Source organism: Ambystoma mexicanum, chromosome 5q (genome assembly GCF_040938575.1).
Source record: "Ambystoma mexicanum isolate Mex_15411 chromosome 5q, UKY_AmexF1_1, whole genome shotgun sequence".
NCBI classification, from domain to species: domain Eukaryota; kingdom Metazoa; phylum Chordata; class Amphibia; order Caudata; family Ambystomatidae; genus Ambystoma; species Ambystoma mexicanum.
The window spans coordinates 818600714-818626606 of record NC_090933.1 but is presented as its reverse complement, the minus strand read 5'-3'; the positions used below and the strand labels follow the sequence as shown (position 1 = coordinate 818626606).

Below are 25893 nucleotides of genomic sequence, written 5' to 3'. Positions count from 1 at the left end.
TCTTACTGGGATAGTACCCTCAGGTTTCTCAGAGGCACCTGCAGAGGAAAGAGATCTATAACTCAGTCTCTGCTTGAATAAGTGACTCACCCGTAGAGAATTTGAGGTAGACTAGCAGAGGGCTCTGGAAGGAAGGAGAGTGTTGGAGGTAGTGCGTGCCCCGGCCGCAGAAGGCCTTGTGGACAATGTAGAGGGTCTTGAACTTTATCCTTGCAGCCACCAGAAGCCAGTGTAGGAATTTCAGAGCCGCAGAGATGCAGTCCCTAGGCTTGCGGCCAAGGATAACTCTTGCAGTCCTGTTTTGGATGAGTTGCAGAGGGTAGAGTTAGGTAGATTGGGAATGATGTTGTTGCAATATGCAAGCCTTGACAGAACCAGGGCTCTGTATACAGTGAGTTTCTGGGGGGTAGAATAAATCTTAGGAAATGGGACTTTTTAGAGACATCCGTGATGTCTGAAGAGAAGGAGAGAGTAGAGTTGAAGATGACCTTGAGGATTTTTGCCTCACAAGAGGGTGAGGGCGCAGGGCCAAGGGAGGCCAGCCAGAGTGAAAGGGGAAAAGCGGGTGCAGGGGTCCCAATGAGAAGGATCTCTGTCTAACTGGCATTAAGGCAGAGATCATTAAAGGCGCACCATGGCTGAATAACAGAAAGGCATTCAGGGATGAGCTAGGAGGAGGCAGGGGGTAGCCTGAAAGAGAGTTGTGTGTCATCCGCAGAACACTGAAAGTTAGAGGAAAAAGAAGAGAACAGTCAGGCCAAGGGAGCCAGACAGATATTGAAGCACCAGGGCGATAGGATAGATTCCTGCGGAACACCACATGTAGAGTGTGTGATGGAGAAGAGGAATGAGCCTTCAGAGCCATGGTTCCTAAAGCAAAGAGATTATTGGTCAGGGCATCCATTTTCTTGTAGTCCCTGTCTGTAGGGAGATAGGAGGTGGTTGTGCCTGGCCTAGAGCTCACTGTAGCGACTTGTACCACCAAACCTTCTGGCGTGGGGTATGATGTAGGATGACTGAAGAATTAGACGATCTACACAGTGGGTGTGCGCCCCCCTGAGTTTTTTGAAATGTTAATAGAAATTGAACGATGGTAGATGAGCATATGTATGAGGCTAATCTGCACACATTTTCTTATGCTCAACGCAGGTCCTACACATAGATCTGTGTACTCTGGGTGGACACAGCCTACAGGCCCCGTCATATTTAGTTGGGATATGACAGCCAAGAGTACATCAAGCCATCTCAGAAGGGGAAGGGCAAAACCTTCTGCCCGTCATTGCCAGCCTAATTAACTAACAAAGGTTCCATGGATTCACCCTGTCCTTTGTTAGCTCTGCTGGTGGCAGCTTCACATACATTCAGAGTTAATTCAAACAGGCCCACAGGGGACCTGGCTGCAGGACTAACAAAAGAGACAGGAAACCCCAACAACCTTTATCCACGGTGTCAATCTGAGGCCAGCTCCCACCCCACAGTATCAAGGCCAGTGTACTGTCATGTCTGGGACAGCTGTTTACAGTAGTCATCCCCACAGGGGGACCCATTCAGAAAATACAAGTATGTGTTTTGGCAGCAACCGAAAATGTGGTCTTGCTGCAGATTCAAGGGAGACCTGCAGCTTTAATCGAGAACCACAGAGAGCTCCATTAACTAGAGAGACACTTTGATCTACAACAGACAGGACGCTGGCTGGGACTCAGTATTATATGTTTTCACTCCTTTACCTTTTCTGTTGCAAAGCACTCTGGTTATGACCTCATGCATACAGGAGATTGTTGGTGGGGACCCAGGATTGGTTCATTAAGGTAGGCTTAGCCTACACAAATCAGTGGCCCATTTGGCTTTAAAAGAGGGTTGAGCCTCTCTTTTGGGCAGATCATCTGAAGACTTTGCAAGGAGTAACAAAAAGGACTCATTTGGACCCCAGCTAAAGGTAGTGTCTGCTTTACAGCTTCCACCAATGAAGGAAGGCCAGGATTTCCAAGGAAGGCAGCTAGATCCCTCCCCTAAACATCTCCCAGGGAACAGAGGGAGATACTGAATCAGAACCAATACCCAGCCAGCACACAGAGTGCCCTACTCTGCAAGCAAGCTTCCTAGGTGGGAAGTGCCAGAGTCTCTGAACCAAACCAAGGACAAGGCTGTTGCTTGCAACACTCTCCTCAGCTTTGTGCCATCCGCCTTAAAGGACATGAGCCCAGTGAAGAAGCTAGGAGGAGTGCATCGACAAGCATCAACCAGTGTCCACCTTAAAAGGACATTTTTGAGTCAGTGGAGCCCCTCGAGCTGCAACCGACTGCACTGCTGACTGTTGTCAGGCTGCAGTCACCAACATCGTCCGAGACGCCAAAATAGATCGAAAGACACTACTACATCCAGCACCTAAGGGTAGTCGGTAAAGTAAATAATCGCAATAGTTCAAGGACACGTAGTTTCAGCTCAAAGCACGCTGTCAGTTTGCTGGTTCTCATGGTCGAGCACTTGGGCGTAGGAACAGATATGGTAATCTTGGTGCCAGAACCTCCGGGCGTAACTGGTGTTGTATTTGCATGCAGCGTCAAGACAGGAGTCTTACCTGTCACAGTTCTCTGGGAAAGCTGTAGCATATGCTCTCTTAATGCCTTGTACTCTTCACTAGATGCGCCCGGATTCGGGCAGATCTTAAAGCGTTCCTACGAAAAATCAGATTCTTGACTGGTCGACGGTCCCTTTCTTGTGGGAGGATGACGAATGGTTTCGGGAGTGGGAATGTTTCTTTGCCTTCTTACAGTGCATGTCCTCTTTTGTTTGAGTGGGGCCTTCAGTGTCTTGGCCCAACGACCAATGGTCGAATGCACCAGGAACTTCGATGGAGGCTGCCGCAGAACCAATATCGCTGCTCGCTTCCTAAGGGATTTCAGTTTCATTTGCTGACATGAACCACACACATTGTTTGAACGCCAAAGCCTTAGGGCCCGACATATCGACAAACTTTAAATAAAAATTCCTCTCAAAAGAACATTCTGAAAAGCAGCTCTGGAGCTTGTGGAAAAAAAAGAGAACCGAGTTAGGGGGTGTATTGATGTAATATATATACAGCCAACGTCACGTCCGTAATCGAGGCGTGGCACGGTCGAGTCAAGAGGAGTCACCAGTCGTACTACGACATCTGCCGAAAATGTCTTAGAGCAGGTAATGCTGGAAGGATATCTTACGAGGAATCTTCGTAAAAATGCAATCTATTGAAAGAACATTACCGTTTTGCATCTATAGGTTCAAATAGTTCCTCTAATGGATTTCATCCTCTCACAGATTTATCATTTTAGAAATAATCTCAAAGAAGTACAGAACCTCATGGGGGGAGGTGATGGGAATACTGGTTCACCATAATGACTTGACTCCTAGTCCTAAAGTGTCTTTCCACCCATACTGGGATACACAGATGGGATCGGAGTCCAAGCAGAGCAAGACATGCCTCGCCTATATGAAAGTGCACGCAGAGGCAGGTTGCACGTGCAAACGCAGTCACACCCATGCTTCAGATTCCCAAGTTCCTTCCCTCAGTCCCTTTATTGTCAAGATGCTCAATAGAGCCAAGTTCAATTCTAGGGGTTTGCTGGGAGGGCGTATGGCACAAAAAGGGGACTTGTGACAAGGCATACGGCAGTCACTACAGTGACTAGCTTTTCCTTACTTGTACGTCCTTGTCCCCCTTTCGTCTTTACTTATGGGAGAGTACTAAGCACCACTCTACTCGAGAGCAGGATACTAAATGGTTCCAATATTGTTCCGAAGAACCATCTGTATGATTTGGACTTCGGCTCTGGAGCGGCTGTATAGGGAATACCTACAAAAAGCTGACAGGGAGGCCCATGTGGCCGCTTTACAGATTACCTCCAATGGTAGAAGTCTTTGAAAAGCTTCTGCTGTACTCCTCGCTGTGGTTAAGTGTGCATGCTGTCCTTTAGGGTCTGTCTGCATGAATTCAACATTTGAAAAAGTATCTAGGCCACTTGCAGCCTTCAGATTCATGGCTAATTGACTCATCCTGGACTATGTCGTGGAGTCAATGGCAATGCCTCAAAGCCAAAGGGGATAGAGTCACTGTCCTCGTCGAAAATACTTTGAAAAAACCCCCAGAAATCCCTGCCAGAAATGCATGGTAAATGTCGACATCGAAGAACTCTGTGGCCATTAAGGTCACCAAAGGCGTGGAAGGCTCTCGAAGCTCCGCCGAGGCTATAACTGTCCAGGATCTCTTGGGCATGACAGTACTCCAAGACCCTGCTGGCTTTGTCGGGCATGGTAGACTCAATGTCTTTGTTTTTTTGGTGGGCGGGCTTGCTTTCTCAAAGACATTTTTTGTCGGAATTCCTCCCATTTCCCTGCTGAAACAGATTTGGAGGGTAAATGTAGCTGCCTGCCAGGTGAGGCTCTGACAAGGAATATCTGTGTGTCTCCTCTTCTTATTCTCCGACAAAGAGGAAGATGAATGTCAGGATTTGCTTTTTGAATTTATCATTTACAATGTTTCTTGGAGCTTTTCTTTGATTTATCCTGCAATCTCTCAACCGTTTCAGAGCTTTGAGGGCCTCAGTTTAGAAGGGGATGCGCTGGGCAACATCAGTTCCTTTCAGAGTACCATTTACTTTACAATGGCTGTACGACGAGAATTTTTGCCGATCCTTTGGCCATTATGTATTGTGACCTCCTTGCTGCCCCTTCCCAGGGGCAGAGTTGCTATTTATGGTAAGCCCTTTCCCAGACAAAGCAGAAGTTTGGTCTTGTGGCTAGATGTGGGGGCTGGTACTGTCTGGCCGCAGTCCACATTCAGGCCAGAGCGAGAGTGTGAGTGTGAGTATGATTGGACAGCCCCTGCCAGTTCGAATATGCAGACTCTTACCATTGATGGGCTTGGAGATGACTGCCACTCGAACCCTGGATAAAATGAGGACTTTGGCAATCATTCCTCAGATCGTCATTGGAATCACGACTCCTAGGAAGGGGAGCATATTGATGATCATGAACTCGCCATTGCAGCTATCGAGAATTGTCTTCTACAACCATCCGTTGTAGCCCTGCTAATTTGCTGATCTCCAGAAGGCCTTCATTAGTGCTTCGACCCCTGGACCAGTTGAAACAACAAGTCTCAACCTCTGCTTGAGGATCCTGCTCTTGAAAGCCTTTGGAGGTGTCCCAGAACCACCCTGTGGGCTGACCAGCTTCCTCGTGGGCTACCTTGCTGCATCAATTGCCGTCCTAAATTGGACTTGGGACTCTGCAGACCCATACCTTATGAAACACAAGACCCCCCTAAAGTTGAAGATCTCCAGCACAAAGCAGGCCTTGCAGGACTAGCTTCTTTTCTTCCACCACGAGAGTCACACAGATCTCTGCCAGCTTTGTGTCCTGGGTGTCCCTGGAGGTTGTCGAGAACGTGGTGGTCCTTTCTTCATTATGCCAGGTTTGTCCAGCTGTCCAATGCCAGCAACTTACTCACCGGAGTGCAGAACCGTTGACTAGCCGAACCTAAATCCTGACACCAAAAGGGACAGCTACACCGGCGACCCGCAGACCCCCTCCAATGGAACCGAGACATGGTGGGCCCAGTGATTGCAGGAATCCCAGAAGGGCCAACGTATTGAAACAGTATAAGGAGTGAGTAACCAGACCTTCCTACCTCCACAGGGTTCAAGGAGTGCAAAGCCTGTGCCCTACCTCTCCCTGGTCTGGACTTCCACTACAGTGTTTTGATTGGGAGATGGTTTCTTAAGAACTTTTCTGCTATTGTTCTTCGACTTTGAAACACTTAAACCTGTCTGCTGGCTATGCCAAAATGTCTTTATACTACCTTAAAGACTTCTAGCCTCCTGAAAAGAATTCCAGTGGAACATGTGACAAGACTGCTGCATAGGTGTAGCCAGGGAATGAGAACTGCCAAAATGTGCATTATGGGATATGTAGTTTGTGAAAAATTAAATAAGAAAGTTCCAAAGTCTTGTTAACGGAAAGTAAAGACAAAAATATGAATAGCTATTGTCCAGCGAGGATTATGGAGATTAATTAGTCCCAAATAGTCCACCATGGGTGCCAATTGGTGCTCAAGTGGCACAGTCGTAACACCAGCCAGATCAGTGCATTCCGAGATGCAGAGAATAATCCACCTTGCCAGGGTCTGTTTGGTCACAGACCTGCCAGCACATACATCAGCATAACCAACAAAAAGCTGGTCATCCTTCCTGGTCTCCCTCGTTCAAGAGACACAGAAACTGAGGGCCACCCAATTTCCTTTGTCTTACAAGTATGAGGCGGAGGAAAGAAGACAGGAAGATGGACCTTTTGAGTGTGATGGAAATAAGAGACTTCCTTCGGGAGCAATGATGGACTCACTCTCAATGTCATCTTCTGTTTGGAGAAAAAGGAAAATGGAGGTTAGCTCACTCACCCGTGTAGCTGAAGTGATGGCGGCTGTCACAGTGCGTGCTCCAAGACCCCTGGAACTGATGGGCCCACCCCATTCATTGACACCCAATGGGGCTAATCAAGCCCAAAGGAGCGTCCCAGAACCTCCTGGACTCGGTCCTGGCGCCGTTGGCACCAGGCTCATAAGATAGTTTGAACCTTATGGCCTACTTACTCAGCCTAATGAGGCTGAGCCTTTCTGCATATCCAGGGCGTGCCCGAGGGACTACTTTATCTGAAAGGCAGGGTGTGGTAAAGGGACTATTTGCCTGGAACTACTTGCAAGGCTATTTAAGCCACACCCTGCAGGCAGAACATGCTTTGCGTTATTCTGCACTCCTGCAGCGTAACGCTCACCGTGTCTGCTCTGTTCTCGAGCTTCTACAGCCATGCCCGTTCTGAGATTTCCATCCATTGGTGCCTGAAAGAAGAGAGAGAGAGAGAAGAACAGGTGTTATTACAGCGACAAAGGCCTTACCTGCAATTCTCATCCACTGGTATTGCCTTCAGCTGATCTTCGGATCGCCGTCCTTGTTGGGAAGAGGGCCGCACAGGTCTCCAATACTCATCCGCGCATCTGCATTCCTCCGGAATACTTCGGAGCGGTTCTTCCATTCATCACCTGGGGCCGCGCCGCACCTACACAGAAAGAACAGAAAGCAGCAGATTAGTCGCGCACAAAACAAAAACAAACAATTATTCAGCCATCCAGTGCCACTCACCCGCACCAATACTCACCTGGAGACAACCTGCCCAGCATCATAGGAGAGTCAAATCTTCATCCAAACCTCCGTACGAATCTGCACCTGCAAGAAAGACAAAACACGTTTAAACCTTGGGAAATAAAAGACATTGAGCACCTATACCAAGCATCCATTGGCATAGAGATTTATCTGCTTAATCCAGATACAGCAACAGCCACTCTGGACCAGTGAAGTAACTCTGTCTGGGGAAAGACTGAGCTTACTGCGCCCCTGCTGAAAGTCAAGCAGGACGGAGAGCCAACCTTACAAAACTCAAAGGTGAGCCAGAAGAGGAGTTGGACATCAGGAGGTTGAAGGAGGTGGGACAAATCAAGCCCCCCCCACTCAAAAGTTAATATCTTGTTTCAACATTGCAGGCAAACGCCTCCTGGGGCGATAACAGGGGAGAGGACATCCTCATACCACCAGAGCTAAGCCAGTGGAGACATCATTCGTACGGCTACATGCTACGCTCTCGTGGAGACCAGGTGAGCGTGACAGCGACAAGGAAAATCACCTTACACCTTAAGGGTGAGAAATCTTAAAGGACAACAATGAAGGGGTTCAAAACAGAGTGCACATAGGAAATGTTAACACTAAATTCAAGTCGCAAGCTGGAACAAACTGGCGTGGTGAAAACTGATAAAACAATCCCTCAGAAATTGTGCAACAGTGGGGATCATGAAAAATGAGCTCTGCCTCAGTGTTCTAATGAAAACCAAAAAATGGCAGCAAGGTACCCCTTCGAGTGCCAATCTGCAGGCCCATCTGGGCCCAGGAAAGAAAATCTAGAACTGAGGATGTGGAATAAGTAAAAAGGTCCAAATCGTTCACCCGGCACCAAACTACAGGTTTGCAGTGGCAACCTGGACCATCAGGCTCCCAGGAGAGGCAGCTGAAGACCGGAAAAAGGGGTCGGAAGGAGCTGCCCCAAGTTTCTTTACTAAATCCTGATCCACAGTCGGCACAGAAGCTGGTTTTGGCCAGAAATTCAAGGAACAGGGCCTCAACTGCCGGGTTGAAGATCAGGAGGGGCAACCTCTGCAGACCATCATGATATGATATGATAGGTTATTTATAATGCGCTGAATACCCAGAGGTTTCTAAGCGCGGACCCGGGGATCGAGCCTGTGTTGCTCCGTGTCGTCTTGCTTTCAAGATGAGCACGTTGCCCCTGGGCTATCCGTCCTGAGTGTCCGTCAGCTCATATTGCAATTTGGATCTTGAAGAGCACACACTCCTATGCCATCAACAACCTTACACATCAGACGTTGAAATTAAGTCTGAGGCTCATCAGGTGTAGGAGCAGAGACCATGTCAAATTCTGGAGAAGTATCAGACCATTTGCCTCTTAAAAGTCAGCAGCAAGATCCAGCAATCTTCCTCCACCCTATGAAATTCCTCCGGGAAGTTCCTAACTTCTCTGGGGAATAAGGGTTCAAAAAATACAAATATATTATCCTATGATTAAGGATACACCTGTCCCCTGCACACCATACTACTGGAAGGAAAAAAATAAAAACAAAAACAAAAATTAGTAAAACAATGTGTTACATTGTGCAAAATAAAAATAGAGAACTAGGTTTTCATCAAAATACACTTATGAAGTTAAAGTACTATCTGACAAAAGAGCTGTTTTCTAAAACATGCATTTTTATTAATATTGTGATCACATAAAACAAATTAATTTATAGAAATATTTCTCCAATCAATCATTAGTGAGTAGAATCAGGTTCTACGCATTTCGGAATTTCCTATTTCCTTCTTCAGGAGCATAATGTAATATAATGTAGTATCTGTTGAATGATATATACAAAGGCTTTAGTGGATCCAACTTTATGAGTATTGTAGTTCTCCAAGGAATCAATCTGATGAAAAAAGTATTGTTTGCAAATCAGCCAAAATTACATAAATACAATCCACGTTAAAGTAATATAATGCATTATATTTCTTATGAGGAAAATATTTTAAAGCCCTTCGCACAAAAAGAAAAACGGAATAAATGTACCTTCTAGAATAATCTAACCTCAAAACGAGATGTGGTCAAATCGTGTGATGTTCAATAAAGACACTGTATGCTCCCATGATAGAGATAGCGGATATTTAAATGTGTCCTTATGTTAACGTAATGTGATATCTGCATGTATTGATATTATGCGAATATCGTGGCATTGAAAGTATTGAAACCGGAATAATAATTGTTGTAAACAAGATATAGAATGCTCACAATATGGGCCTTAATAACAAGTTTGGCAATATTCCAGTGTTAAATCAGCCGGAACACCGCCAAATAGAATTACCGTTCCCGCCACTTGGTCCGGCAGGTTTACAGCAGGATTGCAAGTGGTGGCAGGTGGTCTAAGTCCCTATTTTGTTGAGTCCATAGCACTCCATGGGGATTTCGGTGGAATTACCACTGGCAGTAATTCTGCCAACATTGCCGATTTTTTGGTGGTGAGGTAGCAGATTTTCCTTCAGCATTTTGCTGGAGGAAAATCTACCACCTCACCACCAAACCTGTAGTACGGCGCTGCAGAAATGCAGCTGTAAAGGATTAACGATCCCGTTAACGCTGTTGTTTTACCACACCACCATACTTGTAATGAAACCCTATGACATTTGATAAAGATTCCAGTCCGTAAGAGACCGGCTCACCCCACTCTTCGCAAATGCCTTCCATACGAGACAAATGTGCCCATGGGAGTGGGGTGTACTCCTGAGAAATATCGGCACTGTGGAATGAGGAGCTGGAGCCCGGACACTGATGTCAGAAGATGGAGTGGTGCCGCGTAGAGACAGGGCCTTGTATGTAGAAGCTGTGGGGGAGCTCGAAGGCATACGCTCATGGGCTTTTATAGGGTCTATGCCACCCCATCAGAGCATGGTGGACCCCAAAGGTGTTGACGTATTTCGGTGAGTGGACACAGGGAAATGTCTCTGAAATTGGCTGGAAATGAAGACAATTGTCAGACTTTTCGCTCTGGCCACCCACTGAAACACACCGCCAACGACACATGGCCTACCTTCCCGCGTCACCACACGTGTCCCGATGAAAACGGTACCTCACATGTGTGGGTGCACCTACCGGGGGTGCAAAAGGAAAAGGGTAACCCACTGGTAACCCCAAGCCTTTCGCCACTGCCCATTTTGTTCATGTGGGCAACCTAGATTTGGGCCCAGGGTGTCGAAGCCAGCAAGGAAAACAGGGAACCCCATGCATTTCTGAAAAGAGGATACAGAGGTCTGACTTGCGCAAATCAGCCCAGAATCTGCTACCCAGAACCAAAGTCCAAATTTGGGGGTAAAAAACACAATTTCCAGACATTTCACTCTGCTCAACCACCGAAACACGCCAACAACAGATGTCATACTTCCCACAGGTGTCCCAATGAAAACGGTACCTCACATGTGTGGGTTCACCAATTTAGCCACAAAGGGAAAAGGCTAACCCACTGGTAACCATAAAAGGGTTTGGGGAAATAACCTATAGATTTGGGCATAGGGTGTCCAAGCCACCAAGGAAAACTGGGAACCCCATGCATTTCTGAAAAGAGGGCACCAGTAGGAATCCACAGAGGTCCAACTTGCACGAAGCGGACAAGAATGTTTTACCCAGAACCCCCAACAAAGTGAAAAATATGGGTTTTTTCGGCACATTTAAGACTTTGCCGGGGCTTCTGGGTAATACATTCTGGGCCGATTTGCGCAAATCATACCTCTGCGGATTCCCACGGGTGTCCTCTTTTCGGAAATGCATGGGGTTCCAAATTGAATGAGATAGTCTAGTTTGATGCCTATCCTATGCTTCGTATCAACAAGATGGTAGAGATTTAAGGGAATGGCAAGTTTATCTTTACCCTGCATTTCACTAAGGATTATTGGCAAAAAAAGAAAATGGACTCTCAAATCCAAAGCTCCATTCCAACGGCTCATGGACCGTGTACTAGAAACATACAATAGCTTAGCTGGGACCAATCTTGACGATATTGTCATTCATAGTGAAACCTTGGGTGACCACCTCAAGCACCACTACGCAGTTTGCCAATGCCTCAGGAAAGCTGGATTTAAAACCAGTCCATCTAAGTGCAATCTGGCCGAGGGTTCAGTGAAATACTTGGGATTCCAAGTTGGGAATGGCCTGTTGTGCCCTCACCACAGCAAGGCGGTAGCCATCAAGAATGCCTCCTGCCTTAAGACCAAAAGGCTAACAAAACTTTCCTTGGATTGGTGGGTTATTATAGATGTTTCATCCCACATTTCTCCTCTTTAGCCATACCTCTTAGAGATAAAGGGAGGCAATCGGGATGAAGAAGCGCTCTGTCACAGCCAAGTCCTCACCAAGTCTTACTTCTCAAAGGAATTTATTCTGCAGCTGATGCTTCACTCATTTGTCTAGGGGCAGTTCTATCACAGATCAAAGATGGGGAGGAAAGGCTGGTCATCTATATGAGTAGGAATTTGTTCCCAGGAGAGATGAACCATACTATTATATTGAATGTTTGACTGAAAAATGGGCCATTCACAGTCTAAGGTATTAAATCACTGGTAGGAAATTCAAACTAGTCACAGATCTGGCTCCCCTGGTACGCATGGCCCAAAATAAAGATAACTGCAGGATCCTACTGTGGTTACTGGATTTGCAGCCTTACACAAGGAAGACAGGATGGTTAAGCGTCAAGTCAAGGATGAATTCCTCTCCCTATATCCTCTGTCAGGTGGAGTGCTCTAAGAAGAGGTGGAGTGCTCTAAGAGGAGGGGGGAGTGCTCAGAAGAAGGGCTGGATGTGATAGGGTCCAGGACTGTCAGGGGAGGAACAGACCCTCTTCCAACCTAGGGGAGGGGGCCTATCAGGGCGAATGCCACAGCCAGCCCTGCCCAGAATCTGAAAGTGGGAGTTGGAGGAGGGATCATAGAAGTCCCTGAAATCACCTCATGTACCTTAAATGAAAATGTTGGTACCACCTTTTGTCACACACTGCCTCCCAGTAGTTCTTCAGGCCAGTGTTCTCTCTTTTGTATTTCAAGACCCCAAGTACCAGTGGCAAGACGAGAGAGAGAGAGAGAGAGAGAGAGAGAGAGAGAGAGAGAGAGAGAGAGAGAGAGAGAGAGAGAGAGAGAGAGAGAGAGAGAGAGAGAGAGAGAGAGAGAGACATGACCCGCATAACATTACCAGAAATCAACTCCCACTGCAGTAGAAAAGTTAACAACTCTTCTCAGCCACAGGAAAATGAATGTGGCATGCAAACACAACAGCCGAAACTTCAGTGGGACACGTGTAGGGGAACGGGCATGGAAAGTTATTTTAAGCCTTACATCTTCATAACCCAGCCCTGGGAAAATAGCAGCCACATATTGGCCCAACCGACTCGGGGGAACATTAGAACCAATGGAAGGGGGGCAGAAGAGGGGAAGGAGAGCATAACAGGAGACTGAATGAGCAAGTGTGAGTTGTATGTGAGAGGTCAGAAGTAGTGGAAGAAAACTGAGAAGACAGAGACCAGGCGGATGCCAGACAGGGTTTGAATTGTTGAGGTGTTGGATGCAGAGCTAGTGTACAGTGCAGGTGTGCAGGTGTGTGTGTACAGGGGTACATGTGCGTGTGTGTTAGGAAGTAACAGATAGCACAGGGGCAAAATGCTGGTCTTGCAAGCAAGACCACCCAGAGGTTTGAATCCCGAATGCACTCTTGAAAATCGAACTCCAGTATTAAACAATACAATAAATAAAGAGTTGGGAGGAGAGAGGAGAAAGAACCAGCGGAAGGATTGAGAAATGAAAACAGGAGGGTGAATACGAGTAGAACAGCGGGTAAGGAAGAGAGAGTTAAGATCAGGGAGAGTAAAGAAAGTGAGTGAGATAACAGATCAGGATGACTGGAGTTTGGCAGAACAAAAGACATCATTGCCAGTCAGAACTCCTAGGGAGTGTTGGGTAAGAGAACCCTGGAGGGAGCCAGAAAGATTTGTTTCTGGCCTTTAGGCACTCATCTACAGCTAACATTTAGATAGTGAGGGTTACCGATCACTAGTTGCCAAACCTGGGGTTAAGGGATGTCTGTGTTGAGGAGGCGGGGGTGGTAAGGCCATCATCCGTCAGAGTTTGTAACTCCATCCTCGACAGTCGCAAGATCAGTATGTGGATAAAGAATGCACTTTCTCTGGCTCATGTACTGGCTAATAAGGTCCCAAACATGAGCCGCAGTGGTACAGGAGGATGCTGCCTGGGTGCTTATAGAATGCAGTAAAGGTCTTTGCCATGCGCTTATTTATGACCTTGGAATGCACTGATTTGCACCGAGCGCAAAGCATAAAAGACTGCTCTTGTGCGGGTCCGACAATGATATCTGGTATTTACAGTTTATACAAAGGGTTTGAAAGCTGAAGTTTAGGAATGAGGAACATAATCATAAATCTGAAGTAGCAGTTTCCCTCTATGGATGTGAACAAAAATGAACTAAGTTACCAGGGTTCATTTGGGTCTGCTTATGTATGACGGGCATCACTTCTAAGGCCTCTGGCACCAATGACGCTCCAACAGGGTTTGTGCAAGGCAGCCTAGTTTACCTTTTTGGCTATGAAAACAGTTTCATTTCAGCCTGTTGCTGTGGCAATTCATAGAAATTAGAATCTGTGGATGGAAGATAGAGGCACTTTTTGACTTTTATTCCTGACAGTCATCAGGAGAGGGAACAGCTTCCTGACTTGAATATTGAGCACTGTACCTGTAATGCACCCGTTAACTGGATCCTCACATACAGGACTATACAGGACTTAATATTCAGGGAAAAGACCAGGGACTGATTTTTCTTCCAGTATTCTGTAATCCAAATAATGACTAATCCTCCTTCAAAAGGGCTTTGGGGATCTAGACTTCCTGCTCCCCCCTAAGACAAACTCACCATATTGCACAACATAAAGAAGGGCCACAACATCCCGAAACAAAATCTCATTTGGAGGATAATTTGGAGAAAATGGGAGAACAGATTAGAAGGCGGCGGCTATCTTGAGAAATGACAGGCAGTGTCCAGTCGACACTACCTGAAAGAGCACGCCCTGGGAAATAACTAATTGCATCTTCCTCCCACAGGAACGGACTAAAGAAAGCTTTTTTACAGTTTAGTGCCATGTTAAAACGTTGTGCAGTGGTGCAGCTGCTTTTAAAGTGAATGCAACAAAGACACGGCTGCCCATGTCCTTAGCAACGCAGCAGGCTCGACCAGAAGGTGAACCACCATGTCCTGAGCAATATAGTGGTTACTGTTTCTTGGGAGTCAATGGACTAGAGGGCAAGGTAGCAAGAACATGTTCACAGGAAGAAAACTCTGCCCCTCACAAAACCAAACAGAAGCTGCTTCTCGCCTTGCTGCCGAGTCCCCAATCTTTTCTTGAAAGCTTTGCCAGAGAAAGAGTTTATTGTAAACGTAGTAGGTATCCCCAACTATTTTGTATTGGCTTCCTCTTTTTTTTTTTATTCCTCATGAAACACTCCAGTTTTGATCATTAGGCAAACAAATCATAGCTGTGCATCCATGAGGGCACCAGATAGCTACCAAAGTACAGGGCATAAAGAGCTGCCCAAGCAGTTAAGACCCGTACACAGAGCTTGATTTGATGCATCTTTGCCCTCAGCAAAGTTATGCAGTAAGGACCCTCCCTATTTGCAGGCATGCGGGACTAGAACTCCTTTGTGATATCCAATAGAGTCAGGGTCTAGTGAACCAATGAAGCAATGTAAATGTGGCATTAGTTATACTGAGGGCAAGGTAACTGCAGGAATCTTTTTTGTGTTTGAACAGAAAGTCCCATTTTCTCCTACTTATATTCTTGCTGGATTTGATTAACATTTGTCAACAGAGAAGCTCTTTTAAAAAAGCCTCACTGACGACTAACACACACTTCATGTATTGCCCGAAAACAATGTCTATTAGGACCAGGGCACTGTAAAGTCCTTCACAATTTCCCTCACCTGGAAAGTGTGTCAGTTGCAGGTTGGTGGCAGCTGTTTACTTGTTACTGGGTTGCACAGCATTATGTCTTTTTTACTACATAGGTAGCTACGTTCTCACTGAACAGCCAGGCAACATGGCCAATTTCATTTTGTTCCTCCCTTGTTCAAGTTCCAAGGTGGAAACCTTTTTGCCTGTTTGAGTATGGACACAAAGCTCGCAATGCCTCTTCTGGATAAAGGGATCCCGTTTTAACTGGGTGAGTATCAGCCAGACCTCCCAATCAACACCCCCTAATAAGGTTTGAGTGAGACTGGCCACCAAGTGTTAATGTAGGGGAGAAGTGGAGGACCACGAGTAGCAGCAGTGTGTGTCAAATGGAGGAGCCCTTCATTAGTCAGGTTGCTGCTGAAATACATGGACAAAGAGCGGCTCCTGTCTTGCTGAAGATCAACAGCATTTTGTCTGCTGTCTTCAGGTGCTGTGCAATCATAGGACTGTCTGCAGTTCTTCAGTCGTAACCAGAGCCTAAGTGGACCTGTCCCATTGGGTTAGTATCGAGTCTTCTTGTTGCTTCACCTGGATCTGCTGACTCAGTCTCAATTTTGGGCGTCCTTTGTCCTAGTTTCTATTATCTGTCCAATCCTGCAGATATCAAAAGGGCTGCCTGACTCCCTACCACAGAAAATACAACATTGAACCCCACCTCTGCTCCAGAAAACGGTTTCCTTCAAGGCACCATACAGCGTGTATAGTAACTTGAGGGTCTTCCCCTCCAAATCCATCCCTGGTAACTTTCTACAGTACTTGAGGATTTCTGCCGTAGACCTTTCCAGGTAACACCTCCTTGCCTTTGGTCTTGTTGGGAATGTGCTCCTTTTTAGCCATAATTTTGAGTGTCCCCCAACCTTTTTGTTTTATTTCTGAGTCTTCAGTTCTTTTGAATAAGTGAGGTTCTTTGGGAACATTGCTTATAACTGTAACTCCTATTTTTAAGGGAAGACCTGGTAGTCCCTAAAGCTTTCAGTGCCACAAGTATCCTTGGTCTCCTCTTTCGTTTTCCCTGGTAAGTACTGTCAAACAGACAGTGTGCTAGTAAGCAGTATTTTCTCTTTCAGGGAGTGTTTAGACCATGTGTGTCCTTGCAATGTTTTCTCTTGTGACATTGGTTCCTACAGACAGATTTGCATGCACTTTAAATAGGTCAGGGAACTGGTTGCCTCTAGTGTTCACAAATTTGTTGCACAACCCTGCCTTCAACAGTTTTTTTTTGCTATTTGCTGGTTGGAATGAATTGATCATTGCTTCAAAAGATATCTATATTCTGTGTGTCCAGAACAGAGGAAATGACTGACCACGAGCGCTGTAGAAAGTCTATGAAATACAACCGCTTTGTGTTCAGTTATTTGTGTCCTTATTTTCATTTTTATTCCTCCTATGTACATTTTGGGTGAAAGTCAAAAAATTATCCAGATAACCACTGCCTGGCTGCAAATGGTGATTCCGCCTGTGCCTCAGGCATATTTCTATTTTATAGCTTTCCCTGATGCTGGTGTGTTTCTTAAATGCGAATTAAGGCTTTCCATTTGCCAATTTGCATTGACAGATTGTTTCACCCGGTTATATAAACCGAGGACATCACTTGTGGTGCAATGGTATATTGCGACAAGAGCCTCACGGGGCTGCTCCAGCCCCTCCATGTGGCAACAAAAGATTATTACAACCCGGGGGATGCAGTTAAGGCTACTGTGCCCCTGCTGAGACAAAATGTGGTGTTGAATAAGAAGCTTCAGCTGAAATGTTGTAACAAAAGAGACAGCATTTAGGGCAGGATGTCTCTAAATATGTGGAGAATCCGTCCTTAAGCCCAGAGCCATAGCTGTGACGGGCTGGTGGTATGTTCTCCATGGTACCCAAGCAATGCGTACGACTGAGCATTCAGCTCTAGCACATGAAGAGGTGGGACTTGCATACGAGATATGGATGTAGCTGCACAATCAGCAAATGGCGATGGTGGATGGGGTTGCAACTCTGTTTTGAACAAAGAAAACATAAGTGATGCTTTAATGCATGAATGATTTTTAAACAGTTTACAGAAGTCCAGGGCACACCACCACCTTAAAACCTTTTGAACACTACAAAATGACCTGGGACTATCTTTAGCAGCAGCACTTGACAACATGACATCCATGTTTTATTTAAATAAACTTACCATTGCGATAAAGCGACCAATGAAACAAAAATATGAAAGGTGATCTGGATTGATTGTGGATGCTGGATTAATTTGGAGGCAGTAGTTGCTTTTGCCGGCGTATTCAAATAGGCAGTACATAGGGTTCAAAACCTCATGGGAGAGCAAGAAAAACCATTCTCTGAAAATGAAATGGAAAGATAAGTATTCAAACCAAAGTTTCAAACTATTGTTTCATTATCTATGAATCTCCAACTTGAAGTTTCCTTAACTGTATGCTCGTTGTAACATAGAACAAATTAAACATTGAACAAATGACTTACCACCCGGTAACGTTCTCTCTGATGGATGTTCCTGCCATGGATTCCTCATCTATGATATCCATGTCCAACTGCAGCTGTTATTCGCAAACATTTCTGCCATGAGGGGGAGCAGTGGGCTGCAGGTCTGATCTGTCTCATGCCTCTATGCGCCGCGCACCCGATAAGTTGGGGCCAGTATACGTAACAGCGCAGCACCCAGTGACCTCAGTTCCACCCCTTTCCCCTAGTACTCTGACGCTGAGGGACTGTGGAACCAATGGTGCACCTGCAAGAGGGTCAGGTAGGGAGGGCAATGAGGAATCTGTGGCAAGAACATCATCAGAAAGAACATTACCAGGAGGTAAGTAATTTGTTCTTCTAATTGATTCTTTCCTGTGACAGATTCTTCATCTAAGCTAGACTCCCAAAGTAGTACATAAATCTGGAGGAGAGAGGACGCAATGACACCACCTACACCAGTAAACTCAGGAGGATCAAAACAGGCATTTTGGCCCGCAAGGGAATTCAAGCAGCAATGCTTAGTTAAGTGTGCAGAGATGCCTACGTTGCTGTCTGGCAAATGTCCCGGAGGACAGGGACTCTCCGGAGGTATCACTACATATCATCCCCACCAAAAATATCACCGTATATATGGTCGTCTGGAACGGCCATAGGTGATATTTTTGAGGGGGATAATTATTGGGTTTTTTGGGAGCAGGGGTTGCGGGGGTGTCCCTGCAGGTTCCATGCCTTAATATCGCTGCAAAAATATGGCGCTATTTTTGTATGGCAATACTTTTGCGGGGATATTAACACATGGAACCCTCTATGGAGCAGTGGTGCAGCCCCTCTGGCAGAATGAACTCTGTGGCCCTCAGGCACATTATTCTCAGCCAGATAGTAGCATTCTGAGATGCAGAGAATTACCCACCTGGACAAGGTCTGTTTGGTCACAGCCCTGCCAGAACGAGCACCAGCGCAACCAACAAAAGCTGGTCATCTTTCCTAGCCTCTCGTACAAGAGACGTAGAACTTCAGGGCCCATACCGGGCCCAGTCGATGGAGTCAGTACTCTGCATTGGAAGGGTGAAACGGGTGAAAAAACACAGGAGGATGGATCTTCTGAGAGAGATGGAAATCGAGACCACCTTCAGCAGAAAGGAGGGTCTCACTAGCAATGCCACCATCTCTTGGGAAAAAACAAATAGAGAGGCAAAACAGAGAAAGCATGGAAATCACTCCCCCATCTCGCGGAAGTGATGGCAACCAGGAAAATCACATTATGGCTGACCAATCTAAAAAAAACAGGAATGAAGGGCCATAAGAAATGTTAAAACAAAATTCAAATCCCATGCCGTAACCACAAACAAGTGGGGAGGAGACTGGTTACACAAACCTCGCAAGAACTGCATGACAGTGGAGACAGTGAAAAATTAGCTTGGGCCAAGGAAAGCAGAAAATCCAAAACAGGGGACAGAGGACAGAATATAGGACCCAGGTCCCACTCCTGGCACCAAATCGTAAACATGTATGCCATCTACAGGTATAAATGGATTTCGTACTGGGCCTCGGAGCTGAAAGGAGCACATTGAGGACGTCATCAGACAAGTCCCACTCCTTGTATCTCAGCCTCTCAGTAGCCAAGCATGACGGTTCAGGCTGCTGAAGTTCGGGTGTAGGACCCGCCCCTCCGGCTTGGAGAGCAAGCCGATTCTCCTTGGAAGGCACCATGGGAGGGCAGATGGACATGTCCAGTAACTCCGGATACCACATTCTCCAGGCCCAGTCTGGGGCGATCAGAATCAGCATAGCTCCGAACAGACATTGTCTCCTGAGCATCAGCAGGATCACAGGGATCGGCGGGAATGTATAAAGGGGGTTGAAAGTCCACTGGACAGTCAATGCTCCCCCCCAAAGCTCCCGACAAGGAAATTCCCTGGAGCAGAACAACTTGCACTTCCTGTGGACACTGGAAGCAAAGAGGTCCACTTGAGGAGTTCCCTATAGAGATCCACTCCAGAACGTCCTGACAGAGCTACCACTCGTAGGCGGCCAGGGTCTGTCTGCTCAACGCATCCCCTGTGATGCTCTCCTGTCCGGCCAGATTAGCCGCCAATGTTATTCTCTAGAGCCCAGAATCACAGTCTCATTTGCTTCTCTGGATAGAGGCGAGCCCCCCCCAACCCCACCCCACCTCAATATTTTTCTTGTGCACTTTTTGCATTTACCACAAATGGCTACCCAAGGTGGCTAGCACCATAAGATGGCAATGCCCCAAGATTTTCGTTTGTTCTTTGGCCATATTGTCCTTCGGGCATACTGGGATATACATGGTAAAATGCACTGAAATGTATTCAGGCAGTGATCACATATTAATAGTTATAAACAGAGCTTCTCATTCAGTTTGCATGTCTAGGCGGTGCGACGGACTAATCTATTGTTTTGGAACACACAGGTACAATACAATAACAATACATCTGGGCTGCAGTCCAATGGTCTGGGACATGTTCTGTTTGTTTTGGTAAATACGTATGAATGTTCCTGTTAACAAATGTCCTAGTCCTAAAGGCTACAACGGACTAAAAACCTTCTGGGCTAGACAAGACGGGAGGGAGATTATTGACTGATAGGGCATAGAGATTATTCAACATGTTAGTATTAGCAACTTGCAGTGAACTTGAGCAACCAGAAGATATGCATTTAGCATCAAGTTACGGCAGTGCTTGAGCATCTTGCTAGGAAGCAACTTGCCATTGGCGTTGGGGAGGAGTTGGCCTCCAGACCTAGGTAAACAACGTTCCAATGCTACAAAAAGCTGCCTTCTGATGAGGCAGTGGGAGAGCTGGACGAAGTAATAAGAACATGAGTCATAGGGAGTGACTAGATAAAGAGTAAGCCAAATACTCAAACAAGGTGGCTCACTGGAGGAATGACGAGTGCCAAGGAGACTTTTACAAATGGTGCTCACGTTACGTCTATGGCAGCGTCAACAGTAAAAAAAAAAAAAAGAAAAGCAAGAACAGACAAAGGAGATCTCATTGCGGAAGCCAGGAGTATGCGAACGAAGGCCAGGAAGTTCAAAGTCAGAATGCTGCAGCCGGAGCAACCGCATCTCTCCAGAAGCTGTAGAGGAAATACAGGACGTTGCCAGAGAGTCCGTAGAGCTGCCAGGGAGCCGACTCACTTGGTGGTGGCAAGACTACTAGAAGGTGGACCGGTGGGGCAAGAAATGACGCCTAGACCACGAGCCTGTCGAGGAGGCGCACAGTAATTGAGAGGGAGGAGGAAAGACCCCGAAAAGAACTGGAACGTGTCCCTGAGGCACCACAGGTATCAGGAACGGCGGGAAGACCGGGTAGGGTGCAGGAAGAGAAGCAACTCGCTTGAGTGCATTGGGAGACATCTCCCTCATCACAGTAGGCCAACCATTACCACTGCTCAAGTAGACTTGCAAAAGAATTACAAGAAGGGCACAGAGGACCCTGGAAAAGATACTTAACATCCAGACGCTAGGTTTCTGCTAGAGGACGGAGAACATATTTCTGGACAGGCAGGTGATTATGGTTTCTTAGGGTAAAGCAAGCCCCTTAGAAGCAGGGAGAGGCTTTTTTCGTTCATAATAAATGCATGTAGTCCCAAACATGACCCCCTCCTTGTCAGTCTCCTTCTACCTACTCACAGTGTTCATTATTGAGAACCTAGTCAGAAACATTTGATCAGGTGCATTACGAGTGGGGCATCTATTTAACGTACTGTATATTAACATACTGTATAAGGTGCACGTTTAGAAAAGGATTAGAAGGCTTGAACATTGATCATCACTAAAATATATGTGACATTAGTAAATCAGTCCTGTGTAGACAAGTCGCAATAGCGACCCACTGCAGGGATTTGTTCCCTACTCTCTCTTCTGATGCATATTGACAGGTATATGCTTTTCTCTACCTCTATTCCTACCACTGCTCCTATGGGGCAGGGTCTGGGTCACTCCCCTTGGGGTGTAGACAAGGCTCTGTGAGGTGGAGGTGATAATCAAATCAGTTGCAGAACCTTACCATTGGGGTGCTTGGGCTTGACCATAGCCTGAACCTTGGAGAAAAGGAGAGCTCCTGCAACAGTTCATCAGATCATCATTGGAACCAAAACTTCTACCAATAGCAGCCAGCTGACAACCCCTGCAGGTGACCAGCATCGACTCCTGTGATTAGCCCAGTGAAACCCTGCTCCTCTGCTTGATCTCAGAAGACCCTTGTTGGTGCTTCGACCCATGTACCGGTGGGAACAACCATTCTCAATCCCTGCTTGAGGACCGGTGCCTTCTAAGCCTTCAGAAGAGTCCTTTGACCACACCCAATGGACTGATGAGCTCTTCCCTTGGTTACCTCGCTGCAGCTGTGGTCGTTAGAAGTTGAGCTTGGACCTTTGCAGATCTTCAGCTTATGCTACAAATCGCTTGCTCCAGCATTTTCAGCCATCCAACTCCAAGGGAAGCTCTGCTGGGGCTGCTTCTGTGTTCAGCGTTGTAACATCGCCTGCCACCCTCCTGAGCGTGGTGACCTTCACAGAAACAATCTTATTTCAATCCTGTGTGGTTGGTACGCTCACCTGGTATCCACAGGGACGCCACCCAGCTGGGTTACTCGCTGGTATGCTTCTCAGCTTTGCCCTGATGTGGTCTGTGTTAAGCAGAATCCTGTGCAGTTCCCTTTGGGAACACTGCACACGATTAAGACTACAGGAGTAAGCAGTAAACCCAATAGGTAGCAGTCTGTACCACCCAGATGTACCACCCAGATTTACCTGGTAGCTGTGGCTGAGCAGTCAGACTTCTCTCAAGAAGAGTAGGGCAGTATATAGAGTATACACAATAGGGCTAAAAACACAGTAAAGCAAACAAACACTGACCAGAGCTTTGTATAAAAAGTATATAAATGTTTATTTAAAACACACTTTAGGCAATATACTAGCACTCTAAATAAAAAGCAAGTTAAAACACAGTCAGGTAAAGTATACACACCTCCCTTGATAACTATTAGACAAGTCAGAGTTAAAACACCACGATTTGTTAAAACAGATGTGAGCGCGTAATCTAGATGGCACTCCAATAGTTAAGTTAAAGGGAGAGAACAAGGCAGAGCACAGAAATAAAACAGGTCCCAACACTTTTAGGAGTTCTCAGCAAGGGAATAAAGGCAGTATACACTGTAGAGCCAAAGTTCATAGGCCAGGCCCACTTTAAATGGAGCAAAGTGAAATGTGCCCAGGATCACACGGTTTAAAATGCACTATAAGTCTTTGCAGAATGTTCAAAAGAGGTTGGGGCGATTCAAGAAGGTAAAGTTAGAAGGTCTGGGGCCAACCCAGTTGGAAAGACAAGGATTTAATGGTCACCGGGGGCAAACCGAAGCAAGGGAGACCAGGCAGGACAAAGTACCTTAAAGAGAGGGGAAGCTCCACCGGTGGCAGTTGTTCCTGGCAGTGGTTGCAGTTCGTTGTTTCGACCAGGGGAACAGAGGATCTGGTCGAGGAGGAAACGTGGAGTCGATGCACTGCACAGGGATGAAACCAGCCGCGGAGTTTGTCGGTAAAAGGTGCGTTCCTTTTATTTGCGGTCAAAGTGGTGAAGCTTGGCTATACGGCCGCCGGGGTGCTTGGCACGGGCGATTCGACCAAGAGACGTCTTTGGAAGGCAAAAGGGGCGAACTGGCTGGTCCCACCAGCTCAGAGGAAGAAGACTCGTCCAGCAGAAGATCTTCTCTTGTCATTGGGAAAGTGGTGAGTTTGTTTCAGCAGGGTTCCACCGGTGGTGTCGTCGTTGCAGATGGCTCAGCTTCTTCCCTCTTTGGATTCTTAGGTCCTGTGGCGACTTCTGAAGTTCCAGTCCCAAAGGCCCTGCTTTTATGCAGAAAAACACCCATTCAACAGCCTAGCTGTCACTCACACATGCTAAGTGGTGAGCCGGGCGGCTCACCACTGGGCCAATCAGAATAGAGTGCGACTTGAGTGGCTAAGGCAACGCAGTCCAGGGTGCCAATTCCCCACCCCACACATCCTGTGGAACCCAGACAGAGTAGCACCATTTGGAGGGCTTATGTGGAGAAGCCCGCCAAAAAGTGAAACAAAGGACTCGACCTTGGTTAGAGTTACAGAGACGGACACGAACGCCATTTTAGGAAAGAGTTCTGGCAAAAAGACCCAACCGTTGATTTAATATTAAATAAATAAACCGGCGGTATCTTTAACATTGCACCAAAAAGTGGTGCGTTTAAAATCAATGGGAAAATCCCATAGATAATATTCTGGTGGAATATTTCTCGTGGTAACCACTGCGACCAGCCAGAAACTCGACAAGGGGGGACTGGACAGTGCCCCCTTCAAAACAGACCCAGGTGCAATCGAATTAACCCCTTCCAGTACTTCCACAATATGATGGTTTGTACTCGTTTTGTTCACAATTTTGGACTAGTAAAGTCAATGGTGACTTTACATGCCCTGGGAGACAGTAGTCAGTCCCAGGGTATGGAGTCTATGTTTGGGGGTCACTATGACACCCCTGTGTTACTGCACGGAGGGTGCTGTGTAACACATACACAAAAACAGATGATACCCTATGGAGTAAAAGACCGTAAAGCCCATAAGCACACAAAGAGTCAAAGAAATACCTCAAATCATGCCTAAGAGTGGGAGGAAAAGAGTCCCACCCTCACCCTTAGCAGGAGAAAAAAAACAAACCCTGAAAATCCAGCAAAGCTGCTGAGGGACTCACTAGGTTTGGGAAATTAGCCTTATAAGAGGATTCTCCCTAACAGTCTGCGGGGAAGGTTCTGCCTGAAAATACAGGAGGACTGTGTTCAAGAGTGACTGACTGGGGTAATTATCCTCCCTCCACCCCCATATGATTTCAGTCCCTCTGGCACCCTCTACTAACCTTGTGGTAGAATTAGGCGTGCTCTCCGTCCTGCCTTCTTTGCAGGGGCGCGTTGTCTATCATGGGCGAGTGCGGTCCAGTTACTTCACTGACGCCGGCCCGTTTGATATTGTTCAGGTAGGTCTTATTGCTGTTCTTTAGTTTTGTTGCTATCCTGCATGCCTTTCTTTGTTTAAAATGTATCTTTTTTCTCCCTTAGGTATGCTGAGCTTCAGCGTGGCGAACTGGCTTGTTTGAGCCCCGCTGGTAAATGTTGGCACATTAAGAGTGTTATGATGCGGTAAGTAAGCGATATGCGCAGCGCTGCGAAATCTTGCCTTTGCTAACCAGTGTTTTCTTTCCATGTAGGTCGTGGTGTTCTTCAGCGTGAGTGGAATGTCCGGAGAGGAGACCAGCCAGGTAAGCCTTTTGAGCAGTTCGTAATTTGTAAATGTCTCTACTGCTTTCTTTAATGTTGCCTCTATCTTCCTCTTTCAGGTCGTTCTGTCCGGGAGGTGTGCAGATTCGAGGAAGCTGTTCTCAGTAGCTGCGAGTGTTTAAAGGTGAAGACTGCATGTGAGATGCTGCTGCTAATGATATTCCTTTTGTCTCCTTGCAGGTTCTGCTTCTTCGAGGTTCGAGGAAATAGCTGGACACAGTGAGCGTCACGTTGCAAGCTGCAAAGTAACGCAAAGCGTGTTGTCTTGCTCGGTTGTGGTTTAAATAGCCCCAATAAAATAGTTCAGGAAAAGTAGTCCCTAGGCTACCACACCCAAAACACTAGACCGCATTGCTTGGTTCTTAGGAACCAAGCTATGTGGATGCCACCATGTTGGCTGACAATAATAAAGTAGTTCCCAAGCACATTGTTTATTCATGGTGTATGAGCCTGGCGCCATAGGCGCCAGGACTGGCCCCATGAGGGCTTTTGAAGAGGATGCCAGGCTCTAGAGGCCCGAGTCCTGACTCCACCTGGCCAATGGGTTTGCCAGAGGGGGTTTTGGGCCAAGGTCGGGACAGTGGTGTCCTGAAGGATCTGTATCACAGGGGTCTTTACCTTTCTTTATTCACTGTCTTTTTCTGCTAGCTGACAAACTGTTTTCTGTGCAACACAACCAACTCTAGACACAAAAAGGTGACCTTCACCTGCGACACCTGTGCCTTCCTCACTTAAACCAAGCACAGGTGATTGCGTCCCCAACGGATTCCAGAAGACCTGCAGTGGTATCTGGAAGAATCAGAGACAGGGGGTTAAGTTAAAATACATATCCCCCTCACAACCCTCTGTTCTCCATAGGGAAATATTGGGTGTAAAGCCCTTGTCCCTAACTCCATCTGGCCTCTGGTCGTTGAAGCAGGGC

The 25893-nt window shown here is 46.6% G+C and overlaps 1 protein-coding gene across 2 annotated transcripts in view; it reads right to left on the bottom strand.

Annotated features, from left to right (window-relative positions):
- Positions 1–25893, bottom strand: part of WWP1 (WW domain containing E3 ubiquitin protein ligase 1) — a 2181222-nt gene that overhangs the window by 681558 nt on the left and 1473771 nt on the right. For both annotated transcript variants that reach the window (XM_069621301.1, XM_069621302.1), the window contains exon 17: positions 17345–17504. In XM_069621301.1, the coding sequence (XP_069477402.1) occupies positions 17345–17504 (160 nt within the window). The remainder of the gene's footprint in view (positions 1–17344; positions 17505–25893) is intronic.